The sequence below is a fragment of the Mustela putorius genome, unplaced genomic scaffold (assembly GCF_011764305.1).
Source record: "Mustela putorius furo isolate JIRA1106 unplaced genomic scaffold, ASM1176430v1.1 tig00003850_pilon_pilon_pilon, whole genome shotgun sequence".
NCBI classification, from domain to species: domain Eukaryota; kingdom Metazoa; phylum Chordata; class Mammalia; order Carnivora; family Mustelidae; genus Mustela; species Mustela putorius.
Window position 1 is genome coordinate 18,127,862 of NW_025422002.1, and position 20,882 is coordinate 18,148,743.

General features: G+C 46.3%; 1 protein-coding gene across 1 annotated transcript in view; it reads left to right on the top strand.

Moving 5' to 3' along the window:
* Positions 1 to 7,282, top strand: part of UROC1 (urocanate hydratase 1) — a 40,614-nt gene extending 33,332 nt beyond the window's left edge. Inside the window, exons 19-20 of the mRNA XM_004738669.3 lie at positions 5,442 to 5,541; positions 6,290 to 7,282. Coding sequence (XP_004738726.1) covers positions 5,442 to 5,541; positions 6,290 to 6,430 — 241 coding nt within the window. The 3' untranslated portion in view covers positions 6,431 to 7,282. The remainder of the gene's footprint in view (positions 1 to 5,441; positions 5,542 to 6,289) is intronic.
* Positions 7,283 to 20,882: the final 13,600 nt, after the last annotated feature.

A 20,882-nucleotide genomic window follows, 5' to 3' on the forward strand; every position in this document is an offset into this window, starting at 1 on the left:
CTGACACTGCTCAGAGACAGTACCAGATCCACAGGATAAGGGCTCAGTCCCACAAGGATGCCACCACCCCTGATGCTGATCACAAGTCTGGGTTGTCACCTGTGCATCTGACCAGTGTGCTACAAATCAGAGGTTCCCACAGTAGCCTCCCTGGGTTCTATTAATATGCTTGAGCAGCTCATAAAACTCAGGAAACCGGTATATTCACTAGATTACCAGTTTATTACAGAGGATATCAACGGGTGCAAGTGAATAGCCAGCTGAAGAGATACAGAGGGAGAGTTCCCAGAACAAAGGAACTTCTGTCCTTGCAGAGTTTGGGGCCTAGCACTGTGGCACGTGGGAGCGCTCTGGTTCCCCAATCTAGGACCTCTCCAAACTTGTCCTTTTAGGTATTAATGGAGGCTTCATTATTTAGGCATGATTGACTAAATCATTGATCCCAGATTCAACCTCCAGCCCCTCTCCTTTCACTGGAAGTCTGGGGCATGGGACTTAAAGTTCCAATCCTGTAATGATATGGTTGGTTCTGCTGGAAACTAGCAACCCCCCTCATTCTTTAAATGCAATCCAAAAGTCACCTCATTCACATAACAAAAGAGACTTTAACCACTCTTAAAGCTTACAAAATTCCAATTTTTAGGAGCTCTGTGCTAGAAATGGGATGAAGACCAAATATATAACTCATTATAAGGCACAACATCACATCCACAAAGAATAATGATTAACTAATATTTATTATACAAAGATGGTGTGGCAAGCATTTGCTAAACTCTTTGAATCTACTCTCTCACCTAATCGTAGAAGAAAATGCATTTTACAGATGAGGAAACTTAGTGACCTCCAGCTGTCCCAGCTGTCCCCTCTTCCCAGCCTGGGTAGCCGGCAAGTCTGGGCCCTGGCGCCAAGCTGGACTCCAGGCTCTCTGGGACAGCAGGGGGCACTGCGGCTTCAGAGAGGAAGGCAGCTCCCTCGCTGGCCAGCTCTGAGCAGACCTCTGAGCCCATTCTGGCCAGAGGGAGCTTGGCCTTGCCCTCCGCAGCCAAGTCCCTCGGCACTGAGCTTCCCAGAGCATTCCGCTGCGCTGGCTTCAAGGCCAGAATTCTGAGCCATTGCCCAGTCAGGCGGTCTAATTAATGGAAAATGTGACGGGCGCGTGTGTTCTTTCCAATACACAAGGCTGTTGAAAACCAGGACAGAGAGTGCCTGGTGGAGGGGTACCTGGTGTTTTGTCACTAGATGCTGAATTGGTGCTGGAGGTGACGAGAATAAGGTTGAGTAACATGCCCAAGGCCACAGAGCTGGCGGTGGAACCAGGATTCGAATCTAGATCAGTCATCTCCCAGGATCCACCTGTCGTTGCCAACTGAGCCACAGGGGCAAGAGGGATCAGAGCAGAGCTGGCCCAAGAAAGCATCCTGACATGAGGGCTTTGGGGCAGGAGCCCCTGCATGGGGAGTTCCCAAGAGAGGGAATGCTCCCTGCTGATTCCCAGGTTGCTCCCACCCTCTGGCTGCCCCTAGGCTCTGTAGACAGGACTGCACACACCCGCATAACCTAATGCGTCAGATGCCCCTGCAAGGCTTACTGTAAAATCAGCAGGAGGAAAAATCTGCACCTCAACCATTCCTGTTCTGGGAGGAAATCACTTTTCACTTGTCAGCTAATTTTTTGTTGTTGTTCTACACAAATCCATTTCTGAGTTATAAGTTTTCTCTGCTATTTCTTAATATGCTTTCGATATTTATTTATTTGGCAGAGAGAGAGCGAGAGCAAGCAAGGAACAGGGGGGAGGGGCAGCGGGAGAGGGAGAGGCAGGCTCCCTGCTGAGCAGGGAACCCAACTTGGGGTTGGATCCCAGGACCTTGAGATCATGGCCTGAGCTGAAGGCAGCCGCTCCACCATCAGAGCCACCCAGTTGCCCCTGCTTTCAGTTTTTATATCATCTGCTGTCTCCCTGTTTTGGGGCACTTCTGTTTCCAGGACAGGCCGCCTTAGCTCTGTGTCATCTTCTCTTTCTCTGCCTCCGTGGAGCCCCTCTTTCTGGTTGCTTGCTTGAAGTCTGTGCTCATGCTGTCTGTCCAGTGGTCCTTGCTGTCTGCTGGTGTTTCGAGAGGGTGTGCACAGCCCAGTGTGTGAACAGGGACTTTTGGACCATGGGCTGCAGAGCAGGAGGGGTCAGCAGTCAGTCTCTGGTTTTAGGCTGGTTGGTCTGCTGGGTTAACACAGGTCTAGTCTCCTATCCTTATAGAGAGGGTGTAGCCACCAGCCAGTCACTAATCGTCACTGCCAGCCTATAAAGCAGTTGTGCATCTGGATCCCAGGTGATGTGGCTTCTGCTAGCCCGAGGATCGGTCTGAGGACTTGCAATGTTCTCGACCTCCATGTACATAAATCTCCTCGGCCTGCACCTCCAGGGCAGCAGGGTATCTTCGATGTAGAGTTTTGTGGCACAATTGACAGCATGGATTCTGAAGTTGACGTTTCTGCACGAGTTAAGCTTGTTGAACTTCATTTCTCATTGACAAAATGCTCCTTGTAATAGCAATAATGGCTTTATAAGCTGGTGGTGAAGATTAAATAGTGAATGGCTAACGCTCACAGTATCGTGTGCAACAGGTACAAGGCCTTCTAGACTGACATGCTAGCTCGCCTGATCACCACAACAGTCCCCTGTAAGAAATAGCTGCTACCTAGGTGGAGAAATAACTTTGCCCAGGTTTCAAAATGAGCTCCATTTGCAGGAGGCCTGGCCCGAATGCATGTGCTAACCTTACCCTGTGAGCTACCTGTAAGGGGACCATAGCAGGGTTGGGGAGTGGCATGCCTCCCATAAACCTTAACCTTACCAGGTGTGTACTGTTTGGGATTGGAGGTGAAAATTGTGGGTGTTTTGAACTTTAGTAGCTGCGGTCACATTTCCTTGTATAAAAGTTCCAGTTTGCGTAACCTCAGCACCCTGGGTGTTACCGCGTGGGATTTGCCAGACTGGTGGGCAAGGGGTGACAAATCCTTGTTTTGATTTGACTTGCTTGCTTCCTATTTTTGTTTTGGGTTGTGAGATTTTTCTTATGGACTGGTTGTTCTTGTTCTATTTTAGACATAGGATGCTGGTCTTGGGTGCACGTCCTTTGTGTTTAAACATCATCTATAGTGTCTGTGCTGGTTGGGTTTTCCAGGAGGCAGAAGCTGAGGTGGAGGTAGCGTGTGTAAAAGGCTTACTGGGAAGATCACCTGAGAAAGGGAAGTGCGGAGCAGGAGCGAGGGCGCCCTCAGTCTCCACACACACCCGCCAGCCTTGCCACCTAGCGGTGGTGGGCGGCAGATTCTGGGTGCAAGAAGGCCATCAAAGGACCCACTTAGGGTAGAAATGGGCAGGCCCTCGCCATGTTAGTGCTCTATCTCTGCCCTGAGAAGGACCCTAAGGAGTTATTGCTGTAGACTGTGAGCTAACCATGTTCCCCACAGCCAGGCTTTCCAGAAGGGTCACCCATGCAGGCCTCTCTTCAAAGATTAAACTTCAAAGTTTAATCTTTATCCAGTGACTTCTTATTCTGGCTCTTCATTTTTTTTTTTAAAGATTTTGTTTATTTTATAAAGAGAGAGAAAGAGAAAGCATGCGTGTTAGCGGGGAGAGGGGAAAGGGACAGAGTGGATGGGAGACGGAAAAGGAAAGGAGAGAATTCCAGAATCCCAAGCAGACTCCCCGATCAGCGTGGATCATACAGTCTCACAACCCCAAGACCATGACCTGAGCCGGTACTAAGAGTCTGATGCTTAACTGACAAGCCACCCAGGCACACCAAGGGCCCTTCATTTTTTAAACATTGCTTTAAAAGACATTCCTCCTCCTTCCCAAGTTAAGAAAATGCATGCTCCTAAACTTTCTTTACTTACTATCTATTTTTGAATTTTTTTTTTCTTTAGTACACCTGGCACCAGTTTTTATTTGTGTGACATAAGGCTCTACTTTTTTTTTTTCTCAATGGGACAGTTAGTTGTCCCAACTCCATCTATAAGCAGCCCCCCGTGCTCTGCGATGGTGGTGCTGCCTTTATGGTCTCATCTTCTGGGGCTCAGTGTGTGTGATGTGTGGGCAAGGTTTGCTGAGGTTTGCTGGGCCGCTTTGCTCTCTAGCAGTCTGGCCTACAGGCTCCCAAAACAGAAATGAAGTTCTCATCTCCAAAAATTCCTCTCTAGTCGAAGGATACACTGAAGTCCTTGCTCGGCAGCACTGGCTCACATCTGCTTTCCCTTCTGTCACCCAACATCAGTCCCTGATAGGTGATGACTGATGGTGACCTTTATCCACCTGGAGGCTGGTGGGAGATGTGATGGGACCCCGGGGGCCGGCACAGGGCCACCCAACTCTGGGACATGGGCTGAGGGCAGAGCAGGGGCCGCTGCCCATTCACAGAGGTACTCGATTCTCACGTCGGGAGTGGGGAGCACAGCTGGCTCCTGTGGCAGAGGGCTCCTCACCTTCTTGGTGGGAACTGGCTGAAATTGTCAGTAGAGCCCAAATGGGGCAGAGAAGCAGGTAGGGCCTGAAGGATCTGAGACTAGAGAAGCTAGGTGCCTCTTTTGGGTACAGGAAGGAGGAAGAGCAAATTCTCTGGGAGCAGGGACTGAAAGGCCAGATGCTGTGTTCCCAGGGGTTTGTGTTGGGCAGTAAGGCCTTGGCAGGTGCCGACAAGAGGTGGGGCATTTCCTATGTTCGTAATGGAAGGGGGTGGGAGGGGTATAGTGATGCTATCAGCAGGAAGGGCAGCCGGGCCTTGTTCATGATGCTAAGGGTGAGAATAGAGATCCAGGGGTGCCAGGAAGGAGAGGATGCCCATAGTCGATGGCACACATGAGGAAAGTCAGACTGCACTGACATGCTTCATTAAGATCCCCACGACACCTACTGCAGAGATGAATGAACACGTGACCGTATCACGTCCGCGAGGGGAGGGAGTACAAACAGAGCCCAGAGAAATCTTGTTGTTAGAAAAAAGAGATATGGAAAATAAAGGAACTTGGTCTTCAGATCAAGTTATCAGGACCCCAAAATGCGCCTAAAGCAAGCTGAAAGAGGAGGCAAAGGAAAGGAAGAGCATAAGGAGAAATCAGGTAGAATGACCGTTGAATTGAGCAGCCCAAGAGCCCCCAGGGAAGCATGGGATATGGAATGCTCTCCGAACCTCAGAGAAGGAGGTCACGTGGGGAGGTGACATGGTCGAGGGTCCTGAGGGTGGGTGTGGGGTGCACGGAGTAAAGCATGGAGGTGCAGGTGGGGAATGTGCAGCCCAGTGATTCCTGCTTCCCTGAGGTCGGGGAGAGGACACAGGTTCTACCAGCTGCAGCTGCAGCAGCCACCCAAATGTGCGTGCACTTCCGTCCACTCCAGGCAGGGGCAGGCCTGGAGAGTGGCCTGGGAACCTCTTTGCCTCTTACAGGGGTGAGGTGATCAATGGAGGGTTTGGCCTCGTGCTGGACGGGACCCAGGAGGCCGAGCAGAAGGCCAGGATGATGCTCAGCTGGGATGTCTCCAACGGAGTAAGTAACATCCAGTCCTTTCCCGGGCCTTCTCTGGGGACAGTTCTGTCAGGCCGAGCCTCTCTCACTGCTCTGCTCACTCTCTGACTCTCTGGCTGTGCACGTGCCCGTGTGGCCCTGCTGGGGCTGGGGGGGCGTCCTCCCTCCCCATGACCACATCACAGGCCAAGAGAAGAGGTGGTGAGCACAAGTGACCAGGTGGTCATGGGGAGGGTGTGTGCAGGCAGGTTATGAGGGGGATGGGGAGGGGCTCAGCGTGCAGGGACCCAGGCAGCTGGAGTCAGGTGAGGGGGTAGCATCAGAGTGGGGATGGAGGGGCCTCTGGAGGGGCGCTAACCAGTAGAGGGGGTGGTGAGGGCCACGAAGCTGTGAGGGGAAGGATGAGGGGTGGCAAGCATGGCAGCAAAAAAGGCAGGGAAGCCCTAAGGCCTGAGGTGGAGAGAAGGAAAAAGCCTTAGGGAGGATGGTTCCTGGATACTTGGACGTGGGTTAGGCTGGGTAGAAGGTTGGCAGTTTCAGATCAGGGAGGGGGCTAAATACATAGTCCAGCCAAGAGAGAGGGGGTCCTGAGCTAGAGGTGGGAATGGGGTAGACGTCCAAGATTGCTGGCCCCATGCACAGCACAGAGGGACCCCGAAGGGGATAAGGGTGGGGATTTGCAGCCCAGCTGCAGTGTGTCCAGAAGACCCTGTTGGGAAGCTGGTGTTGGCAACAATGGATGCCCTCTCCCCTCCCTCCCCCACCACAGGTGGCTCGGCGCTGTTGGTCCGGGAACCAGAAGGCCTACGAGATCATCTGCCAGACGATGCAGGACAACAAGGGCTTAGTGGTGACGCTCCCCCATGAGGTGGCAGACGAGTGCATGCTGCAGCAGGCCCTGCGGCCATGAGGGGAGCCCTAGAGTCAGCCTTGCTTCCCTCACCCCCTTGATTCCTGTCCCCACCCCCAGAGCCACAGCACACCTGTCACTGCACACCTTTGTCTCCCAGGTTAGCAGTTTCCCACACAAACCCTCATGTGGCCTCACGACTCCCTGGAGGGCGTGGTATGGGACCATCCACCATTTACAAACGAGCCAGCTCAGGCCAGAAGAGATGGGAGTGTTTGCCGCTGACCTCTGGGAACCCTGGGAGGGCATGAAAGTCTGGTCCAGAGCCCAATCCTCTAGCTCGCCATAGAGTAGACTCCAGGAACTTTTGGGGGCCGTGCATGCCACAAATACTGGGTATCAACCAAGTCCCTTCAAAACCCCTGCCTCTCCTCCTACCAAGGGACCAGGGTTTCCTTTGGCCAGGTTTGTATCAGTCATTCTGCCTCCTGTCCACCTTCCATCCACGCATCCAGATATCCTTCCATCTGCTGGCCTGTCTTGCTGTCTGCGATGTACTTTTTGCTCCTCAGTGCCTCCAGCTATGGGCCCAAAGGAACATGGTCAGGCGCTGGGTTCGAGGGTCCATGGAGGAAGACAGGGCAATAAAGGATTAGGAAAGAAAGAAGCCATGTAAGGTGTCACGAGCAGGATGGCCATGGGCTGGTGGGATGGGGACAGACAGGGTCCCTAAAGGGACAGTGGTATTTTGTGAGAAAAAGGAGAGAGGAGGGGAGCCCCCGACTGCTGCCACAGCATGGAGTGCAAGAAAACGCAGTCCAGGGACACCTGGGTGGCTCAGTGTGTTAAGCCTCTGCCTTCAGCTCAGGTCATGATCCCAGGGTCCTGGGATCAAGCTCCCCCCACCCCAACGTCGGGCTCTCAGCAGGGAACCTGCTTCCCACTCTCTTTCTGCCTGCCTCTCTGCCTACTTGTGTTCTCTCTCCCTCTCTCTGTGAAATAAATGAATAAAATCGTTAAAAAAAAAAAAAAAGAAAAAGAAAAAGAAAATGCAGCCCAGTCCCTTTAGAGGGAGTTCCACTCCGGAACCCTGTTTGCAACCAGGTGTCCTGTAGGAGCCCTGCTGGGCCTGAGGCTGTATTCCTACACGCTGCCCCCCTCCAGTTCTCTGATCCCTACAGCTGCTGCACCCATACATAGCCCAGGTTCAGATTTAAAGCGTCCAGACAAAGGGAGTTATGTGGCCATGCTTTTCCAGGCCTTCCTTTTGAAGAAGGCATCCCCCTTTTTTAAAAAAGATTCCCCTACTTTTAGGGCTCCCTTCTGCCTATTGCCTCAACTCCTGGTTGCCTGCTGCCCCGTCCTCTGGGGTGCTGCAGGATTTGGGTGTGAGTGGCTTTCCCCATGTGACCACCTAGCTCCTTGAGCTGAGACCAAGGTAGTAGGAGGAAACAAAGTAGCAGTGGGATGGGGGGTTGGGAGAGAGTGGGGAGAAAAACCCCCAAAGACAGCACTACCCTCTGATGGCAGTGAGGACATTTGTCTTATTTGGGTCACACTGGGGGACCCAAACCAAACCCTTTGCCTTCTTCAGAACAAGCCCCTTTGGGGAGGGGACTTCTAGCTTCTCCCTCTAATCCAGGGCAGACCATGGCTTCACCCTCCCAGGAGATAGGGTTGAGGGGTCAGGGAAACTGGGAGACTGCTTCTCTGTCCTTAGCAACCAATGAGACATCCCCTTGATGTACCATGTTTCAGTAGTAGTTGTAGGTGTACAACATAGTGATGGGACAACACTTCCCCTTTCCTTTGTAATTAATCAGGATTTAGAAATGAAATGCCAAGACTCTGATAAAACTTTGATCTGTTTAATTTTGTTTATTTACTGGAGAAGGATTATAGAGGCCAAAACTTGCCTTCTGGAATCCCAACGTATGGGTGTGTTTCTTTTATAAAATAAAAAATTATCCTAAATTAATAGGTAGATGTGGGGGCCTGGCAGTACTTAGCTTTCCCCTAACCCTGCCTACCTGCTAGGACCTTGGGGACCTTGGCCTCTCTGAACCTCAGTTTTCTAAACTGTATAACAGAGTATAACACCTGCATCTCAGTCAAGGGTGACCGTGGTTCTGCTTTATTCTCATCCAGGTTCTGCTTTATTCTCACCTAAGCTGTATAACAGAGTGTAACACCTGCATCTCAGTCAAGGGGTGACCGTGGTTCTGCTTTATTCTCACCCAGGTTAAAAAAAGGAGCCAAGTGAAGGGATGAATTTCCTGCCCCTCTTCTTCCATCCTTCTCACCCCACCTACTGATGTTGGGCCCTGTTCCCTTCCCTATAGACATGGAGGGCCATGCAGGGAGTCAGGCTGAGGTGGTCCCACCACACTTGCTGGCTGTCCAGGCCAGGAGAAGCCCTCATGACCTCACCGTGCAAAGCAGGGCACCTTTGACTGTGCACCTCCTTCTCATTATTGCCTAACCTTAGATCAGCCAGCCGCTGGAGCTCATTGACAAATGACCCACCCTACACAGAGAATTTAGAAAGCCACTGGGGGATGCGTGTCTAAGGAACACAGAGAACCTGACACCCCTCCCCCTCTACACCTGCAAAGAGGAGGCCAGTCTAGCTGGGCTCTGTGTCTTTAAACACTAGCTATTTGTTTCCTCCCTAGTGGCCATTTCCTCCTTTTCCCTTACTCATGAAGCCCCAGTTTTGTCTGGGCTATAGTATATACATCACCCCATAGTTGATTTCAGGACTGCTTTGTTCTTAGGAGTGAACATTGGCCGAGTTCTGGCCATGAGACGAGGTAGAAGTAGGACTTCTGGGAAAGCTGTTGCTTCTTTAATAAAAGTGGATAGATGAGGCTGAATTGCTTTTGGCCCTCGCCCCCTCCCCCTGCCAGAACCTCAGGTGTGGTGCCCAGAAGCATAGCAACACTGCTGTGAGCACAATGACTGCAGAAGCACATGGAGGATGCTCATGGAAAGACAGTGGTCCCCGGGCTCCTGGCAGTGTGTGAAGCTGCTGTGCCAGCTCTGCTGGTCCCACTCCAGCCTCGGCCATCCTCACCTGTTAAAGCCGTCCCAGTCGGGCTTCTGCTGTGTGCCACAAGCTCAGTTCTAAAACCTCCCATGGTCTGTCCACAAGTCTCCATGGAAAGCACCCTGGTGCCTGTTATCTGTGTAATATTCCCTCTTCCTTCAGAGAAACAAAGAGGGCATGTCCAATGTTAAGACCAGGACAGTTCTTTTCCCATTCATCACCTTCCTTTAAGAGCAGGGAGGCAGGGCTCAATGGCCAGCCTCAGGCCATGGCTCAGGGGGCAGCTAACCATGTGCAAGGGCCTTGGACCCTCTCTTGGCTCCACTCCGCCGTGTCAGTAAGCAGGCTACTTCCCTGGGCCATAGTGTGTCAGCCTATGTCTGCTGCCACCAGGGAGAAGGGACACCAAACATCCAGAGTGGGGCCCCCATGGGGCTCATTTGGGGAGCTCAGCCTCCGTGGAGTGGATGGAGCAGAATGACTTGTTTGCTAGTATCTCAGGCAGACAAGGAATTGGATATTTTTCAAAGGGATTTGGTGTCCAGTTTAATCTTACTTTTAAGAAAAAGGAGATGTGTGGTCTACTGAGAAATGTTTTTATCAAAATGATTGAAATAGAAACCAGTTGACCATGATCAGCATAGGCTTCAGTTGCCTTGAAAATTCAAGGTTGTGACTGTGTTAGGGCCTCTCCCTGAGTAGCCTCTGCCCTCCATGAACCTGGAACTCCCTGGGAATCAGATGCATTCCTTGCTGGCCAACCCAGGTCAGTTCAGGAGGGCTCAGCTGCATGATGAGCTCTATTGCCCTGGGCCTTCAACTAGGTCCCTACAAGGAGGGCAGGGGGCCAGACTTGACCTCCTGCTGCATTATTTTTGCCCTCTTTAAAAATGTTTGACTTTAGAGGAAGAAGCAAGATGGCAGAGGAGTGGGAGACTGAAATACCTTCCGGTCCCAGGAGTGCAGCTAGATAGTTATCAAACCATTCCGAACACTTACAAACTCAACAGGAGATAGAAGAGAAGAAGAGCAGCAATTCTAGGAACAGAAAATTGACCACTTTCTGGAAGGAAGGACGTGTGGAGAAGTGAATCTGAGGAGATATATGGGAAGATAGACCGTGGGGGGAGGGGCCAGATCCCAGCAAGTGAAGCACAAAATTAGAACTTTTAGAAGTTGGCTCCACTGAGGGACGTTGCTCCAGAGTCTAAGGAGGGGGTGGAGCCTTCACTGAGACATTGTGGTCTCAGGACCCATGGGGTCACAGAAAGACTGAGGGTGTCTGAGAGTGGCAGAGCCCCCAGGTATCATAGCGGGGAAGCCAACTACAGAGACAGAGCCAAAGAGTGAGCTCTCAGCTCGGGGTTACCTTAAACTGTGATCCAAGGCACAGTCAGGCCACTGCTCTTTGAGTAGGGATCCCACAAGTGGCAGAGTAGTGCGGGAGCACATTGCAGGAATCTGCTGAGTTTTGAGACTCCAAACAGGGCTATGCACCAGAGATAGAAACGCTCGGTCAAAAAGGCAGGCTGATCATGGAGCATGGCCTGAGACCAGGGAGACAGGAGGGATTGACTGCTTTTCTATAAGGGCACATTGAGAAGTGGGAACCCAAGCTCTCAGCTCCTCCAGGCCAGAGATTGGAGACTGGAAGAGATTGGAAGGCTGCCATCCTCATTCCTATCCTCCAAAACTGTATGGAAAGCATTCAGGGAGCAAAAGCTACAAGAGAGAAACCCAAGCAGATGACTTAGCCTGCCCCTGGCAAGGGAGGTACAATTCTGCCCTGGGCAAAGACATTTGAGAATCACTGCAAGAGGCCCTCCCCCAGAAGATCAGCAAGAACATCCAGCCAAGACCAAGCTCACTGATCAATAAAAACTGTGGAACTCCAGAACTAGGGGAATGCAACACAGACTTAATGGCTCTTTCCCCATGATCCTTTAGTCTTTCAAAGTTAAAATTTTTCTTTTTTTATTTATAATTTTTATTATTTATTAACATATAATGTATTATTAGCCCTAGGGGTACAGGTCCAAAGTTAAATTAAAAAAAAATTTTTCTTATTCTATTTTTTTTAACTTTTCCTCTTTCATATTTTGACATTTTTAAACTATTTTATCTTATCAATACATTTCTTTAAAAAATTTTAAAAATATTTTATTTATTTATTTGACAGAGATCACAAGCAGGCAGAGAGGCAGGCAGAGAGAGAGGAGGAAGCAGGCTCCCCACAGAGCAGACAGCCTGATGTGGGGCTCGATCCCAGGACCCTGGGATCATGACCTGAGCCAAAGGCAGAAGCTTTAAACCACTGAGCCACCCAGGCGCCCCTAAAAAATCTTTTAAATTTTTCATTGTTATAGTCATATTTTATCCTTTCATTGTATTTAGCCTTATTTTTTGTATACATATAGGGGTTTTTTTTCTCTTTAAAATTTTGGGATATAATTTCTTTTAATAGATCAAAATATACCCTAAATCTAGCACAAGGCTATGTGATAGTCTCACATTCTCTCCTCTTTTTTTTTCTTTTTTTAACCAATTTACTCTTACCAATTCCTTTTTTAGAATTGTTTTTAATTTTCATCTTTGTAGTCATATTCCCTCCCTTCATCATGTTTACCTTTATTTTTGTATATATATAAGTTTTTCTTTCTTTAAAATTTTGGGAGGTAGTTTCTTCTAAGAGACCAGAATACACCCAAAATCAAGTGAGTGGCTCTGTTCTATTCACCAATCTATCATACACACACATACACACACACACACACACACACACACACAAACATATATATATTTCCTTTTTTCCTCCCTTTCTTGCCCCCCCCCCCAATTTTGGGTCTCTTCTGATTGGTCAGCATGTATTTTGCTGGGGTCATTGCCACCCTTTTATAATTTTGTTCTCTCATTCATCTATTCTTATCTGGATAAAATGACAAGGTGGAAAAACTCACCACAAAAAAAGAACAAGAGACAGTACCAATGCCTGGGGACCTAATCAATACAGACATGAGTAATATGTCAGAACTAGAATTCAGAATGATGATTATCAAGGTGTTGGCTGGGCTTAAAAAAAAGCATGGAAGATATTAGAAAATCCCTTTCTGGAGAAATAAACTAAAATCTAACAAAGTTGAAATTTAAAAAGCTATTAATGAGATGCAATAAAAAATGGAGGCTCTTACTGCTAGGATAAATGAGGCAGAAGAGAGAATTAGTGATACAGAAGACCAAATGACAGAAAATAAAAAAGCTGAGCAAAAATCAGACAAACAACTCCTGGACCATAAGGGGAGAATTCAAGAGATAAGTGATACCATAAGATGAAACAATATTAGAATAATTGGGATCGCAGAAGAAGAAAAAGGAGAGGGGCATAAGGTATATTGGAGCAAATTATAGTAGGGAATTTCCCTAATGTGGCAAAGGGAACAAGCATCAAAATCCAGGAGGCACAGAGAACCCTTAAAATCAATAAAAATAGGCCCACACCCCGTCACCTAGTACTAAAACTTACAAGTCTTAGTGACAAAAAGAAAATCCTGAAAGCAGCTCAGGACAAGTGGTCTACAACATACAATGGTAGTCAGATTCGGCAGCAGACCTATCCAAAGAGACCTGGCAGGCCAGAAAGGACTGATATGATACATTCAGAGCACTAAATGAGAAAAATATGCAGCCAACAATACTATATCCAGCTAGATAATTATTGAAAATAGAAGCTGAGATAAAAAGCTTCCATGACATAAAAAAACTGAAAGAATTTGCAAACACCAAACCAGCCCTACAGGAAATATTGAAAGGGGTCCTCTAAGCAAAGAGGGAGCCTAAAAGTAGTAGACCAGAAAGGAACAGAGACAATATATAGTAACAGTTACCTTACAGGCAATACAATGGCACTAAATTCATATCTTTCAATAGTTACCCTGAATTTAGTAAATGGGCTAAATGCTCCAATCAAAAGATATAGGTTATCAGAATGGATTAAAAAAAAAAAGCTGTCTGTCTACAGGGAACTCATTTTAGACACAAAGACATTCCCTGATTTAAGGTGAGGGGCTCTAAAACAATTTTCCATGCTAATGGACATCAAAAGAAAGCTGGGGTGGCAATCCTTGTATCAGATCAATTAGATTTTAAGCCAAAGACTATTATAAAAGATGAGTAAAGACACTATATCATACTCAAAGCGTCTGTCCAACAAGATCTAACAGTTTTAAATACCTATGTCCCTAACATAGGAGTGACCAACTATATAAACCAATTAATAACAAAATCAAAGAAACACATCGACAATAATACAATAATAGTAGGGCACTTTAACACCCCCCTCACGGAAATGGACAGATCATCCAAGCAAAAGACCAATAAGGAAATAAAGGCCTTAAATGACACACTGGGCCAGATGGACATCACAGATATATTCAGAACATTCCAACCCAAAGCAACAGAATACACATTCTTCTCTAGTGCACATGGAACATTCTCCAGAATAGATCCCATCCTGGGTCACAAATCAGGTCTCAACTGGTACCAAAAGGTTGGGGCCATTAATGCTCTGAAGCTAGAACTCAAATACATGGAGGTTAAAGAGTATCCTACTAAAGAATGAATAGGTCAACCAGGAAATTAAAGAAGAATTGAAAAAAATTCATGGAAACAAATGAAAATGAAAACACATCAAAATCTTTGGGACACAGCAAAGGCAGTCCTTGAGAGGAAAATATATAGCCATACAAGCCTTTCATAAGGAACAAGAAAGGTCTCAAGTACACAACCTAACCCTACACCTAAAGGAGCTGAAGAAAGAACATCAAAGAAAGCCTAAACCCAGCAGAAGAGATATCATAAAGATCAGAGCAGAAATCAATGAAATAGAAACCAAAAGAATGGTAGGACAAATCAATGAAACTAGGAGCTGGTTCCTTGAAAGAATTAATAAGATTGATAAACCCCTGGCCAGACTTATCAAAAAGAAAAGAGAAAGGACCCAAATAAATAAAATCATTAACAAAAGAGGAGAGATCATAACCAACACCAACGAAATGCAAACAATTATAAGACCATATTATGGGAAACTATACGCCAGCAAATTTGACAATCTGGAAGAAATGGATGCATTCCTAGAGACATATAAACAAACAAAACTGAACCAGGAAGAAATAGAAAACCTGAAAAGACCCATGACCAGTAAGAAGATTGAAGCAGTCATCATATATCTTCCAACAGACAAAAGCCCAGGGCCAGACGTCTTCCCAGGGGAATACTACTAAACATCTAAAGAAGAATTCATACCTACTCTCCTGAAACTGTTCCAAAAAATTGAAATAGAAGGAAAACGTCGAAATTCATTTTATGAATCCAGCATTACCTCGATCCCAAATCAAAGACCCCATCAAAAAGGAGGATTACAGACCAATATCCTCAATGCACACAGATGCAAAAATTCTCACTAAAATACTAGCAATAGGATCCAACAGTACATTAAAAGGATTATTCATCACAACCAAGTGGTATTTATTCCTGGGCTACAAGGTTGGTTTAACATCTGCAAATCAATGTGATAGAAAAAATTAATAAAAGAAAGGAAAAGAACCATATGATACTCTCAATAGATTCTGAAAAAGCATTTGACAAAGTACAGCATCCTTTCTTGATCAAAACTCTTCCAAGTGTAGGGATAGTGGGCACATTCCTCAATATCATCAAAGCCAGCTATGAAAAACCCACCGCAAATATCATTCTCTATGGGGAAAAACTGAGTGCTTTTCCCCTAAGGTCAGGGACATGGCAGGGATGTCCACTATCACCACTGCTTTTCGACATAATACTAGAAGTCCTAGCCTCAGCAATCAGACAACAAAAAGAAATTAAAGGCATCCAAATCAGCAAAGAAGTCAAACTCTCACTGTTTACAGATGATAGGATACTTTATGTGGAAAACCCAAAAGTCGCACTCTAAAACTGCTAGAACTCATACAGGAATTCAGTAAAGTGTCAGGATATAAAATCAATGCACAGAAATCAGTTGCATTTCTATACACCAACGGCAAGACAGAAAAAGAGAAATTAAGGAGTCAATCCCATTTACAAGTGCACCCCAAAATCATAAGATACCTAGGAATAACCAAATAACCCTAACCAAAGAGGCAAAGAGTCTGTATTCAGAAAACTATAAAGTACTCTTAAAAGAAATTAAGGAAGACACAAAGAAATGGGAAAGTGTTCCATGCTCATGGAATGGAAGAACAAATATTGTGAAAATGTCTATACTACCTAAAGGAATCTACACATTTAACCCAATCCCTATCAAAATACCATCAACTTTTTTCAAAGAAATAGAACAAATAATCCTAAAATTTATATGGAACCAGAGAAGATCCTGAATAGCCAGAGGAATGTTGAAAAAGTTAACCAAAGTTGGTGGCATCACATTCTGGACTTCAAGCTCTATTACAAAGCTGTAATTATCAAGACAGTATGGTACTGGCACAAAAACAGACACATAGATCCCAGATATAGACCCTCAACTCTATGGTCAACTAATCTTCGATGAAGCCAGAAAGAATTCCAATGGAAAACAGACAGTCTCTTCAACAAATGATGTTGAAAAAAATTGGACAGCCACATGCAGAAGAATGACACTGGACCATTTACTCATACCACACACAGAAATAGACTCAAAATGGATGAATAACCTCAATATGAGATGGGAATCCATCAAAATCCTTGAGGAGAACATAGGCAGCAACCTCTTTGACTTCAACCGTGGCAACTTCTTCCTAGAAACATCACCAAAGGCAAGGGAAGCAAGGACAAAAATGAACTATTGGGACTTCATCAAGATCAAAAATTTTTGCACAACAAAGGAAACAGTCAACAAAACCAAAAGACAACTGACAGAAAGGGAGAAGATATTCACAAATGACATATCAGATAAAGGACTAGTATCCAAAATCTATAAAGAACTTATCAAAGTCAACACCCAAAGAACAAATATTCCAATCAAGAAATGGGCATAAGACATGAACAGACATTTCTGCAAAGAAGACATCCAGATGGCCAACAGACACATGAAAAAGTGCTCTACATCTCTCAGCATCAGGGAAATACAAATCAAAACCACAGTGAGATACCACCTCACACCAGTCAGAATGGCTAAAATTAACAAGTCAGGAAACGACAGATGCTGGTGAGGATGAGGAGAAAGGGGAACCCTTTTACACTGTTGGTGGGCTGTGAGCTGGTGCAGCCACTCTGGAGAACAATATGGAAGTTCCTCAAAAAGTTGAATATAGAGCTACCCTATGAACCAGCAATCACACTAGTAGGTATTTACCCTAGAGATACAAACGTAGTGATCCAAAGGGGCATGTGCACCCGAATGTTTATAGCAGCAATGTCCACAATATCCCAACTATGGAAAGGATAGATGTCCAACAACAGATGAATGGGTAAAGAAGAAGTGTTATATATAGATATAGATATAGATACAGATACAGATATAGATATAGATATCAATCTCTCTCTCTCTCTCTATATATATATATATATAGAATGGAATACTATGCAGCCATCAAGGGAAATGAAATCTTGCCATTTGCAACTATGTGGATGAAATAGAGTATATTATGTTGAGTGAAAAATGTCAATCAGAAAAAGACAATTATCATTTGATCTCTCTGATATGAGGAATTTGAGAGGCAGGGTGAGGGATTGTGAGGGGTAGGGAGGAAAAAAATGAAAGAAAATGGGATCAGGAGGGAGGCAAACCATCAGACGCAATCTCACAAAACAAACTGAGGGTTGCTGGGGGGAGGGGGCTCGGGAGAGGGTGATGGGGTTATGGACATTGGGGAGGGTATGTGCTGTGGTGAGTACTGTGAAATGTGTAAGCCTGATGATTCACAGACCTGTACCCCTGGGGCAAATAATACATTATATCTTAATTTGAAAAAAAGTTTGACTTTCAGGGCGCCTGGGTGGTTCATTTGGCTGGGCATCAGCCTTCAACTTGGGTCATGATCCTGGGGTCCTGGGATTGAGCATCGTGTCAGGCACCCTGCTTGGCAGGGAGTCTGCTTCTCCCTCTCCCTGCCCCTACTTGTGCCCTCTCTCACTATCCCTACTTCTCAAATAAATAAAATATTAAAAAAATAAAAATGTTTGACTTTATCATCAACTTTTTTTTTTTAAAAGATTTTATTTATTTATTTGGCAGAGAGAGAGAGATCACAAATAGGTGGAGAGGCAGGCAGAGAGAGAGAGAGAGGAGGAAGCAGGCTCCCCACTGAGCAGAGAGCCTGATGTGGGGCTCAGTCACAGGGCCCTGGGATCATGACCTGAGCCGAAGGCAGAGGCTGTAACCCACTGAGCCACCCAGGCGCCACTTGTCACCAACTTTTACAAGTTGGAAGATTTCACTTAAATGTCCAGATTTTCAGTGTACTTAAAGAAGTCAAGGGATCAGGTGACATCGTGCCCTTACCACCTCTGCGTCAGCAATCAGCTGGAAGCTCCTTGGGGCTACGCTTGTTTTTTCCACTTTGCCACAGTCCCTACCAGTCCTTAATGCCCTCCAATGGTAAGGCCAAGTGTTGTTCCTTCCTGGGCTTGAGATGCTTTGCACTGTGTGTCATCTGCAGGGTCTCTGGTGGGATTCAGATCTCTGGTATTATTGTTCTCTAGATAAATGGAACCAAGAGGAGATATAGCTGTACATATGTATATATATAATATAGATATAGATATTATAGATGTCTCCATATAGATAGATATCGTTGCTATATATATCTTGGCAGTCCTGTGGAACCATAAACTAGATGCCTGGGAAGGCCAGAGGCGTAATTCAGTTAAGTCTGAATGACTCAAACTCCGCAGGGAAGCAGTGGTGTAAACCCCTGTCTAAGAGCAGGAGATGAAATGAGGTATCCCAGCTCAGTGAGGTATGGAACAGGAAATTCCTCTTCCTCTGCCTTTTGTTCTGTTCAGACCTCAACAGATTGAGATTTCAAAAGATTGCAGATGCCCACCTACCTGGATAAGAGCCATCCACTTAAATGCTAATCCTATCTGGAATCACCCACAGGGACATATCCAGAAACAATGTTAAAATGGCCCACTGAAGTTGATCCGTAAAACTAACCAGCACAGAAATCCCGGACAGAGAAGTTTCCTTTCACTCTGCAATATTCTGGTTTATAATCAAAATATATATATAGATATTTGGTCTTCATTCTTATTTCTCTGTATTTATTCCAAATATATAGACACTTGGTTTTCATTCCCAGAGCTCCTAAAACCCTTGGAATTTCTGACTGACAAGTGTGATCAAGATGTTTTGATATTCTGGGGACTTGAGGCTCAGTCGGTTAAGCAGCTGGCTTCAGCTAGTCATGATCTCAGGGTCCTTGCATCAACCCCCACATTGGGCTCCCTGCTCAGCGGGGAGTCTGCTTTGCCCTCTGTCCTTCCCCCTGCTCATTCTCTCTCTCTCAGATAAATAAAATCATTTTTAAAAAGGTGCTTTGATATTCATAACAAACTTCTTTCAAGTACACCTGCCTTTATGTTAATGAGGTAACTTTTGGAGAATACCTAAGGATGATGACTGGTTGCAAGGGGAACTAAGGAGTGATGACAGGGTTGTAACTTTCAGTCCTACCCTCTGACTTCTGGAAAGAGGAGAGGAGCTAGAGATTGAATCCATCATTAATGGCAATGGTTTGATCAATCATGCCAGAGTACTGAAACATAGAAACCCAAAAGGACAGGGCTAGGAGAGCTTATGGGTTGGGGAACATGGAGATTTGGGGAGAATGGTGTGTTGATAGGGCATGGAAGCTCTGCACCCCTTCCTCATACCTTGTTCTATGTATTTCTTCTATCTGGCTTTTCCTAAGCTACATCCTTTACTGGTAAGCTGGTAAGTAAAATGTCCCTCTGAGGGGCTCAGTTGGTTAAACATCTTCCTTCAGCTCAGGTCAGGATCCCAGGGTCCTGGACTCAAACTCCGCAGCAAGCTCCCGGCTCAGTGGGGATCCTGTTTTCTCCCTCTCCCTCTGCTCCTTCTCCAGGTCCTGCTCACTCACTCTTTTACTCTCTCACTCAGATCAATAAAATATTTTTTAAAAAATGTTCCTCAAAGTTCTGTGAGCCACTCTAGCTCATGAATCAAACCAAAGCAGGGAGTCATGGGAGTCTCCAATCTATTGTTGGTCAATCAGAAGCACAGCTGACAACCGGGGCTTGAAACTGATGTGTGTGTGTGTGGAGGGGTGCAGTCTTGTAGGACTGAGCCTATAACCTAGGCAATCTGACCCTATCTCCAGGTAGATAGTGTAAGAATTGTGTTAACTGGTTAGTGGTGATGCAGGCTGGCCAGGTCCGAGAACAAAGAGGACTTCCCACAGGACCAGCCAGGAAGATCCTTGGCTTTGGGTGGGATAGAAATCAAATGCATGGAGAAGTGAGAGCAGCGTTTATCACAGATGTATAGAGAGCACACACAGACAGAGCATCTGGGAGGCTCAGAAAGGGGAAAAGGGTGAGTCTCATCTTTGCTTGGAGACTGGGGTTTTTGTTGAGGATTGTGGTTCAGCATATGTGTCTTCTTGGGCATCCCAGGAACAAAGATGAGTGTTTAGCTGACATCTGTAAGTCATTTCTGCCCAGGAGTCAGGTGGCTTGGTAAGTCAGTGGTCTTGGAAAACATCCATAATGACACCATCGGCTCCTCCTTAGATGCTACCTATTGTGCTGGAAGCCTCCAAAGAAATTATTAATTCCCTGCTTTACAAAACAGACTCACGTTATCTGTTCGATGAGGTGTGTGTAAGCCAGGCTTATAGGTCCCAGCAAGAACAGGAGCGGGAAGAGAAGAAAAAAAGCAGGTTTTCATGGGGTCCCTTTAGTTTCCCTGTCTCAGTGGTGTTGGAAGGAGCATGCACATTGGAACTCCCTCCCAACCACAGCCCATCCCTACTCCTGCCAGAACTTGGCGATGCTTTGCACATGGATGGGGGCAATCCAAAGACCGCAAGGATGTCATCAAAGTTCTCATAGCAGACTTCTGCTCCCTCCGTTTTGACCTCAGTCTGTATTTTCTAATTGATTAAATTCTTTTCATTTTGTCTCTTAATTCAGGCAAAAGACCCTTGCAGCCAAGCAACCCCTAATAGGAATGAAATCACCCCCTAAAGCAATAAGGATTGCCCTGAGCCAGCAAAGCCCTGCCCAGGATAAAACTTTCACCACCCTTCTGCATGTACCCACCCCCTTTTCTCCCACATTTTCCTTATATCAATGAGGAACAAATTTTCGGCACTTCAGAGACTATCTATGAGACACTAGTCAGCGGTCTTCCCAGTGGTGGCCTCAGTAAAGGAATGCCTTTCTTGTTTCACTACTGCTTATTTCTCTGCCTTTGGATTTTGCCAGTGGTGAGTGGCCCAACCTGGG